This window comes from Triticum dicoccoides, chromosome 5A (genome assembly GCF_002162155.2).
Source record: "Triticum dicoccoides isolate Atlit2015 ecotype Zavitan chromosome 5A, WEW_v2.0, whole genome shotgun sequence".
NCBI classification, from domain to species: Eukaryota; Viridiplantae; Streptophyta; class Magnoliopsida; order Poales; family Poaceae; genus Triticum; species Triticum dicoccoides.
The window spans coordinates 445599552-445610281 of record NC_041388.1 but is presented as its reverse complement, the minus strand read 5'-3'; the positions used below and the strand labels follow the sequence as shown (position 1 = coordinate 445610281).

At 45.2% G+C, this 10730-nt stretch overlaps 1 protein-coding gene across 1 annotated transcript in view; it reads left to right on the top strand.

Annotated features, from left to right (window-relative positions):
* The window catches only part of LOC119302222, a 9539-nt gene extending 7442 nt beyond the window's left edge, over positions 1-2097 (top strand). The window contains exons 3-4 of the mRNA XM_037579257.1: positions 1452-1524; positions 1636-2097. Of these exons, the coding sequence (XP_037435154.1) occupies positions 1452-1497 (46 nt within the window). The 3' untranslated portion in view covers positions 1498-1524; positions 1636-2097. The remainder of the gene's footprint in view (positions 1-1451; positions 1525-1635) is intronic.
* Positions 2098-10730: the final 8633 nt, after the last annotated feature.

The window sequence follows — 10730 nt, the reverse complement described above, 5'->3', positions numbered from 1 at the left end:
TCCTCTCATTCTCATTTGTGGTCCCCAACTCTCCTTTTTCACACACATAAGCAGCGAGTGCACCCTGGAACCGGTGAGCCGCAAGCCCGGTCTGCGGTCCCCTCCATCGTGCTCTCTCCTCTGCTCTGATCAACTGCACGAAAACAACACTGGAGTAATGTGACGTGTGGTGGAGCTACAAGAAGGCAGTGTCGCTTCCTTGCGAATCCATGGCTGCGTGTGACGGTAGAGCTGCAAGTCGAGCCCACTGAAGAAGCTGGCAGCTGCGATGGACCGATGATAGGCGAGGATTGGGCCTAAGTGGAGCAGTTCATCCTCGGCCATACCTAGCAGATGCATGGGTCGATGGGATCAGGGTGGAGTGGATGGAAGTGACAGCTCACTGGTGGCAGAGATCAAAGGCAGTGGTTGTCGGCCAGACTTGAGGAAGGAACGTACAATTTGAGCAACTCAATGCACGGGACGGTGCTGGTGGCAGGATTGGATTCGCCTCGATGGTGTGGTCTTCTGGCGGACGGAGTCAGCACTAGGTGGTGTGGGGGCACATGTCCACATCAATGGCAGCAGCGACTCAAGCAGGAAAGGCAGCGACATAACGAAGAAAACGGTAGGAGAGGTGAGGTGGGTGTGCCCTGTGCTGGCTGCCAATTGGGCGGCAGCAGTTGGTCTCATCTTACTCGAGGACAGGAATGGAATGAAAGAGAGGGACCGCAACTGAGAATGAGAGGCTAGCCAGATGTGTTTATGCCAAATATTATTTTATTCGGTTATCCTCACTGAGATCCATGTGGACGTGGCAACAGTCAATGCGCCACGTTAGCAGGTCAGACGTGTTCTGGGCAGCATAGGACCAGTGATAAACAACTTGCAGACTAATTTGACACCCCTCGAACCAATTTTAGGACCTTTGGTGCATATCACTCATATATATTTTGTACATACATGCATTTGGTGACCTTTCACAAAGTAATCATGTAATCAGACACAAATATTACATTGGAATAAGATTTCTTTCTGAATCAAGAATACTGTTGCATGCGATAGGTAAAGACATGTAGGAACATGAATGCATATCAAGCTTACGGATTATGAAGTGCAATGTCTAGGATTGAATATATGTTAGTAGCACTTGTATTTTCTTTTCATAGTCGGCTGAGGCCTGTTAAATTCATGAAACTGATGATGATATATATACTAGAAGCCATTCCTTACACCTAAATGTTTTCCTTTTTGACGATTTTACATGTAAATGTGAAAGTCACATTATCTTTCAATGTCAAATCACATGTTGATGGACTGAACTTGAAAAAACAAACTTTCTTGTTTTTTGGTGTATTTATTGTGAGGTTGATGGTTTCATTCAAGTGTGTTGATGTTTGTAGTCGATGCAAACATGTTTGTCCACTTGCTGTTGATGCGTAAGTCTCATCATGTTTTCTGTATTTATACAGAAAAAAGAAAAGGAGACTCATGAAGGGAGGAAAGCCAGTATGCTGATGTACGCTTGCCTTGGCGTATTCCGTAGTAAGTGTGGTCCCTTCATTGAAGCTGAAGCATGTTGTTGTTTTTGGTTTGTGCAGCCATGTCTACTTACGGACTTGATTGAAATCTAACCGTGATTGTGGACTTGTGCAGGAACAGAAGAAACTGATGGTGAGGGTTTAGATAGTTGGCACGCTAACGGCACTGGGCTGATATTTCCGTTTTATCACTTCATGCAAATCTGGCAGCGATGGATGACCGTACCAGCTTCCAAGGGTGCTGGGACGAAGGCATAGCCTCTTTTTGTTGGTTGACAAGCGTGTCTTGACACTCTTTTTTGTATTACCATCTTATTCAATTCTGATAGCGAGCAAGGGCCGTTCAAACTTCCAGGTGTGCTGGGACACACGCATAGGTTTTTTGTTGTGGTGGGCAAGCGTGTCTTGTCCTGACAGTGGCACCTTGGAGTCTTGTTAGCAATGGTGGTCCATTTTGGGAATCATGGTGAACCGCTAATGTCGGATTCTTGTAGGGAGATGGCAGATTTGCTAATTGGGTTTGTAACTTCTGGGAATAGCTGTTGCTAAACATTAATTTAAAAACAGGTTGCATGCACAAATGTTGAAACCTAAACTTCTGGGAATAGCTGTTGCTAAACATTATGGGACAGATGGAGTAGCACATAAAACGCATCTTTAATGCCTTAGAAGTGTGGAGTTACAACTTGATCGTATATGTGTTCTGTCTACCAGACCCAACCTGCTACACCAGCTAGTATAGCTGCTGGAGCGTTCCTTGAAGTGAATGATGTGTATGTTTTTGTTTGCTCTGCAGCTCGCTCGAGAGTTTTTGGATTGAATGCTGCAGACACAATGAAATGCAATGTCTCCTCCGCTAATGCAATGCAAGTTCTTTTCTATTTGAGCTTTCTCTGATATCTGCTGCATATTCCCAAACACTGAGCCAGAACAAGATAAACTCCAAACTACATGTAAAATGGGGGCTGAATGTCTAGATGGACTGACTGGTGAAAAGCTGCATGTCCATGTCGGTTTCCGCCAAACAGACAACAAAAAGGGTGTCGTTCATACCGTTATACGGCTGGGGGGAGCAGAAGTCAACAGATTGTTTTCGACTGATCGAGTCGAGCATTGGTGGAGGAAAGATAAATAACTGAAGACTCTATATATGTTAAAAGTTGAAACTGAGCTCACATCACCGAAGAGCAAACAACATCTCTGATAAATTACTGAAGACTATATAGTACACACCTTTTTGATTTATTTTCCATGTAAAAGGAGAACGAAGAAACGTCCCTTTGTTTTGGCTTTAAAACGTGCAGATGAAGTTTAAAGGAGCACGAAGAAACGCCCCTTTGTTCTTCAGTCAGAACAACCTGACCACAAATATCCAACAGATCGTTCCATATGGAGTAGCCAGGGTATACTGGCAACGATAGGGCTATAATCTCTATACTAGCATGGCACGCGCGGCGGCGCGCCCGTCGATGTGTTATATTTATACAGATTGTATTATTTATATATAATGGGCATTGTTATATTTGTAACGATGGAACCGTTGATGATTAGAACCCAGAAAGAGTATATGTGATGGGTCCAGTAATATATGATAGAAAAGAAGTACATTTATTGCAGCCATGCACGATATGTACTGATAAACAGAAAGGTACACACTAATACATTACTAATAATGTCTACTTATTGGCACTATAAACAGTCCATTTGGAAAGAATACATTTGTTATCACCATGAGCGCTACATCTTGCAAGATGGGAGTATACACTGTCATTTATTTCTAGCAATACTAAACACATTACATTCATTCACTGTTTATATCATTCTAGTGTAACCTCCTGCAGGATTGACACTTGTAAATAAACGACATGGAGCTTTTGCAAATTGTTGCATGTGACCTATAGGTGCATTAGCGCCAGTGTAAGAACTAATTAGATCACAAGTCTGTCGACGCTAGGGTACATATGGAGTGGTATGATACTCGAAAAATTGTCACATATCTTCGCCAAGATTTTAGTTTGCCTTATGAATTGACTTTGTTGAGCATTGTTATGTTAGCAAGGATGTTTCTTTCACATAGCAACAGTATTTGATATCAGATGATAATTATGGTATTATATATTGTATAAATATATATTTCCATGTTGATCCAGTGTTCTTTATTTATGTTGGCTGCAAATTCTTATTTCTATATTGAACCGCATCATGTACTTGTGCTTATTTTATTTTAAAATATGATCGGAAGCATGCAAGTGTAACAGAAGTACAATCAATTAAAGGAGGTAACAGATGGAGAAGGATACCCTGGTTCACAACTTTTTCCTTGTAAGACCTTGTTTATCTATGCTATGAATGTATGTTATTATACATATTTACTGTAGAACTTGCACTCCTCTTTTGGAATATTAAGTGCTTATATTTTTATATGGGCCAAAAAAGGGCTAAAGTTAAAAATGTTGCGTAGACTCTAAATTATCAGAAAAGATGTTGGCTAGAAAGGTTTTAAAGGTAATAGCATTATGTAAATTGGGAAAAAAATATAGCTAAGTGGCTTCTTATTTATAGTGTCATAAGAATGTAACGGAGGTAACAAAAATATTTGGGAGTACCAAAAATAGCTATATATATTTTTGTAGAGTTAAACTTGCCAGCGAATTTGTTTAGCATAGAAGATAGGTATATGATATAAAGACAAAAGCTATGTTATTTGAAAGAGAATAACAATGGAATACATGATCGATATGGAGATGTAAAAACTGCACTGACGATAAATCGTGCTTAGTATAGAAAGAACATAGTTTAAGTACATATAGCATATTGCATGAACAAAAAATATATTTTTTGTCTTGATACCAAATTCACAGTTCTACAACGCCCTGTTGCGTCCTCCTGCTGGATTAGTGCCAGTGCTTGGGAAAATTTGTCGGATGCGATTCTTTAACGGACATGGACCGGTGTACGCGGTTATTGGGTCATCAGTGATTGGCGATGCAGATACACGTAGAGAGGTAAGATGTCGGAAATATTGTCACATTTTTTTATGACATATTTATCTGCCCTGTGAATTCTTCTCGATGGGAAGTAACTTGTTGACGTGCCATGTTAAACTGATACTGCTGCTTGGTTCGCCTGAGTTCTTGGGCTCTTATTGAAGTTCTGTTTTTTCTGCATCTAGAGCTTCAAAGTTATAACCGTTAATGCCTATGATGTCGTTGTTACAGAGGTAACCAGGCGCGGCCTCAGCGGCACTTTCCTCTTATTCATCCAGTCTTGTTGCTGCATTGCCGGTGAACGTTTATTTGTAGAGCTCATGGATGCCTGGTTGCTTTGTTATCAATGATTACCCATGTTTACACAGTGTTGTGTAGTCTCGTCCGATGGCCATATCGATAAACTCGTAGCTGACCTGTTAAGGCCAGTGCTATACAAGAATGTACATTTCTTTTTGTTACCTGGTACATAAAGGGTAGGAAAAATGAGAGAAGAAATGTGTTATTACGACTTCTTTTCTTGCGTCACTGACTTGGCCTTTTTCAGCTTTGCTCGCATGATTTTTTTCTTGAGCCCGGGACCAACACAAATCCACGCCTTAAATGGCAAGCAGTCCCAGTAATCAGAACCACCTAAAACATCAGCACTCACCAGAAGCTACTATGAAAGCGGTGGTCATCTAAAACAGACAAAGAACCAACACGACACCGCTGACCACCGTGGATAGCAACACCAAAGTAGCAAAACGCAACATGTCCACGGTGAGACTTTTTTGTGAAGAAACATGCCGAACAACACGTTTCAAATCCCCGCATCCAACACGCACGAACGGAAAAGAAAAATACATAGAACCGCTTACCCTAATCAGCCGGAGCACAAATCTTAGAAAATAACTCAAACACACACACGTAGTCACATTAGTTCCTATTCTCATGCATGCACGTAGTCAAATCGTCTCCGGAACCTCAGCCCACCACTGCATGCTCACACGGGCGACAAAAAAGGAAACCACTAATCACACATTCTGGGGCTCTGAGCATACCCCCAAACTGGCCAGAAAAACAAATCACATGTACTCGAATTGACTCAGTTTAGCTGTATACAGTGAACCGTTTTCTCCATCGCGCACACTGCAACATGGCGCCATCTTCTTGGTGACCGTGGCTGTGGGCCTGTGGCCAGCTAGCTAGCCGATGACCTCCAGGCCGAAGTTCTACTGGTGGATTCTGGTGACCTGCTCCATGGCTGAGCTAGCCCTTGAGCTTTTCGTGAAGAGGAGTTGCCACTCGTCCCCGAACTGGCAGCCGGACACCCCCCGGCGAAGTGCAGGCGGACACAGGCGCAGACGAAAACACAGCCATCTACACGGAGCCCCCTCCTGGCGAGCACGGGCGACTCGAGAACCTGGAGAAGCTGGCCATCTACACGGAGCTGCTCTCTGGCCCGATCCTGCCGGAGTTCGGCGAGTTCCTTGCGCTGCCGCAGGCAGCGGTTGCCGTACATATTCCTCACGCTCTCTGAGACGCCGGCGAATGTTCTAACGGCCACCGCGCAAACGCACCAACAATCGTCGCGCCGCGAGCTCCGCCTGTACGCGCACTGCCGCAAGCACACCAAGCTCTGCCAACACCCACCGCCCACGGTCGACCTGTGAGCCATCTACACCGCCGTGACGCGCTGCATGAGCCCCTCCATGGCCTTGTACTCGCCATCGCAGAGTCGCGCGTGCCCTGCACTGGCCATCACCATGGCCGCCGAGCGCGAGCTCCGCCGCTTGCCGTCGGGACCTCGCCGACCGTCGACACCATCGCTTCCGGCCACATTGTCAGGAGGCCTCCCACAGCCTCCATCGTCGCACCATGCAATCGCCGTGCCTCCTGCCTCAGATCAACGCCCAGGCGGAGGAGAAGACACACACACGAGAAAGAAGAGGAGAGAGATCGCCGGGGAAATCAACCTCACCTTGACTTCTGCCCGTCGGAACGCCTCGTCGGTGAGCCGCAGAAGGCCGTCGAGACCCACATCGCCTGCTAGCAGCCGGCCCGGACATGTTGTCCAACAGTGCATGCTCCGTCACCGCGGCCGCAGACTATGGCATGAACGGCGATGTCTAGCACGTCGTACTCGTCGCGCGTCTGACGCCGCAAGCCATGAAACGCTGCATGCCGCTTGCCATCGAATGCAACTTAAAGTATCCCGTATTTATAGTCCCATGACAACTCCAGAAAGTACGATACACCGGGCTATCTAGAAGGCACCAGCTACGCCGAACCCATCACGTGTCAAACTTGCAATAGACAGCACATGACACAAAATAAAGTCACAACCGCCAAACGCAACGATGCATGCATGAAGCCAAATTGAAAACCAGCTCCTAGCGCTGCATGCATGCAGATCCAAAAACCGCCACCGCCCGACAATATCTCCAGACAGAACGCATGGTTGACCAAGAATTGCTGCGGCAGAAAAATCGCTAGAACCGAACCAAAATCGCTGAAGACACTCCAAGTGCACACAGGAAAATACGAATCAGTTAACAAAATTTTCACCAAAAGCCTATAGTCACAACGTAAATCTACACCCCTGCCTCCCAATTTTATACACGTGTCGACATTCAGTATGCTCGTAGGTCGCAGTCAAACAAGTGGTGAAACCTCGTCGCGTAAACGTTGCCTGGAATAGATGCTTGGCTATATAGGTGTTGCTTGAATTTTATGGACTATCTGGAAAACAAGGAACAAATCTTGCTTTTAAGGTGTACTTCCTAATGACTCCACTAATGCGATTTTTTTTTTGAGAATTACCCCTAGGCGGGTCACACTTCCATGTTACAGTCGTTTAACAGGGTTTCCTTCATCTCCCTTGGCGCGAAACCTAAATGACAGAAATATCCATAGTTCCTCACTCGTGAGGCCAGGAAGTGAGCAGCTTTGTTCCTTTCTCTGTTGATCCACCTAATCTCGACTGATTCAAAACCCGAAAGAATCAAGTTGATGTCAGCAATGATTGGGAAGAGGCTTGTCTTGTTTGTGCATGTCAGACTCCTAGTCTGAAGCTTACTGAACAAATAGACATCTCTCCTGTTTTCGTGTTTCAGATAGAAGCCCAACCATTGATCTGCCATCGGACGGTTGTCGAGCCATCACACCGGCTGCCATGGATCTTCCATCGGACGATCACCAAGCTCCCAGTAGTCACTATTGATCGCCGACCCATTTCTTCTTCTTTGTAATTTTCCTTACTTTTTTACCTGCTCCAGCCGTGAGGGCTATAAGCCGTAAGACCCATGTGTGGCGAGGACGCATATTTTCCCCTTGTAACTAGGTTGTAAACCCTAGTCGCCGGTGGTGAGCTACCAATTTTCCCCCTTTCAATACGAACCCTGGCTAAATTTCCCAAATTCATCTCTGTTCTTGAGTTAATTTCGCTGAGAATTAGTTCTTGCTGTCAGGACCCCGATCCTAAGTCACACCGATCTAGCATGTAACACATCATATCACTTTGCGGCCTCACGCACGGTATTCCCACGGGTGCCACCTTACCTGGCCCGAGACCGTTTGCGCCTTTTGGCTCACGTATATGATAGTGTCGCTAGCATCCATATGACAAAGAATCCGGGATGACATGACTAGTCGTAAACCCAAAGTGGCACTAACTTACAGGGACAGGCATACATGACCCAACAACGAACGTGTCGGTCATCAGCGAGTGAATCCGGGCTGTAGCAGCAGACCTAACAGGACTCCGGAGACACCGCGTGACATTTCCCCGAAGGGACGGACACAAGAACGAAGAAGGACACATGCCGGCCGGCCTAAGTTTTCCGGAGCAGTAGCAAGCTACCATGGCTCACTAGAAGCACTAGGAGACATTTCCCGGTAAGAGAGGTTGCCAAGGATAAACAACTAGGTTGTCGGATCCCACACATACCAAGCATTTCAAATCATACACATAATATGCTCGATATGTGCAAATACAACATGACATCACAACATAACTCTATGACTCAAAGTATTTATTCAATAGGCTCCAAGGAGCGAGATATTATAAACATGGGTCTCATGATCCAACATTCAGAGCATACAAGTCAAAGCACATGCGGAAGCTTAACATGTATGAGCACAGACATCTACAAATGAAAAAGGCTGAGAAGCCTGACTATCTACCAGATCCTGCCGAGGGCACAAGATCGTAGCTGAGGTATCAAGCTAAACATCAAAGTCCACACAGAACTATTAGCGAGACGGAAGTCTCTCTGCAAAAACATAAATTAAACAAACGTGATTACAAATGTACCCAGCAAGACTTACATCAGAACTAACTACATATGCATCATTATCAACAAAGGGATGGTGGGGTTTAACTGCAGCAAGCCAGCTTTGACTCAGTGGCTAACCTGAACTACTACTGCAAGTAACTTTTTTGAGGTGGCGCACACAAGTCCACATATTCACCATTTCAATACACCACTATGGATCCGCTCCTGTCTCCCTACGAGAACGCCATCCATAGCACTCACGCTTATCTTGCGCATTTTAGGGTATCCACTTTCACTTGTCTATGAACTGTACAAGCAACCCAGAGGTCTTTTATCGCGGACGCGGCTATTCGAATAGATCATTTATAACCCTGCAGGGGTGTACTTCTTCACACACGCTCTCGCCACTTACCACCATGTACACGTCGTGTATCTCGGCAACCTTCAAGCGGAAGCCTGGAGAGGGAGTCGGCTATGAACTGAGTAACCACACAAGTCTCTAGTTCAGGTTTATCGCCTATTCGGGTTCCATCCGCGAAAAGATCCGGCCGGGGTTTTGCTCACAACCCCAAACGATGTGTACAGGGTTCTGCGACACCAAACGGGCGCCCGACATACCCGGCCACGGTGTATCTACCGCATCATAGCCCACCCCTAGGGTCAGCGCTACACACGGCCTCCAACACATATCCTACAAACACCAAAAACTAGTTGCAACTCCTGGACAAAGGGTAAGGGCAGTTAATAAGTCGAGAGGGTCCATTGGTTTCGGGCCCAACGCGTGGTAGTAGCTGTTCATGGATCACAAACACAGAACTCAGTTCCTAAGGACGGCTTCAATGAAACAACCCACCATGTACTCCTACATGGCCTCTCATCGATACCTTTACCAAATCGTGTTCACACACTTAGCTCTCAACAGTAGGACATGTTCACACACCTCCAATTCATCCCCGATGAATCAGACCTGACTCAACACTAAGCAGTAGCAAGCATGACAAACAAGCATGAATGAGTTGGCACATCAGGGCTCAAACAACTCCTACTCATGCTAGTGGGTTTCATCTATTTACTGTGGCAATGACAGGTCATGCAGAGGAAAGGCGGTTCAACTACCGCAACATGTAACAATTGAATCGTTGTTGTCCTAATGTAGTAAAAGAGAGCAAAAGCGAGAGAGTGGGATTGTATCAGAATGAACAAGGGGTTTTTGCTTGCCTGGCACTTCTAAAGATAGTATAGTTCTTCATCGGTGTCATCGATCTCATCATCGGAACCACGTCTACTAAGAGCGGACAAATACCGGCAACAGAGAAGGAACACAATCAATGCAATGCAACAATATGATGCATGATCATGACATGGCAATATGCTGTGATTTGAGCTAATGCAGCTATCAACAGATTAAATGAAGTTGGTTTCAACCCAAGGTTCAAATTCAAACTCCATGTAAGGCATTTCAAATGCCATTTATTCAAATTGCCATATACAATGGGTGTAAGTTGTTCAAACATGCATGAGAATGCCATAAACAGATTCTTCATATTTTTCTGATTATTTTTCATATATAAATTATTTCATTTGGAGTTACGATTGAATTTCTATGATTTTTAGAAGTTTTGCTAATTTTCTGGAATTTCCAACATAGAAATAATCCAGAAAATAGCTTATTGCGTCGGCATGACATCAGTGTGACATCAGCAGGTCAACACTCCAGGTCCACGTCAAACCTGACCAGTGGGTCCCACTGGTCAGTCTCACAGTGATGGCTAGGCTCACAGACAGGTGGGTCCGGTCAACGACCACGTCAGCGCAGTCAACTCTGACGCGTGGGTCCCGCCTGGTTTAACTAAATCTAATCAGAAAATAACCCGAGGTTATTTAGCTACTGGGTCCTAGATGTCAGCGGCTGGTGTGATTAAATTAAATGCGATTAAGCCCTAATGACAGTGCCACATCATCAC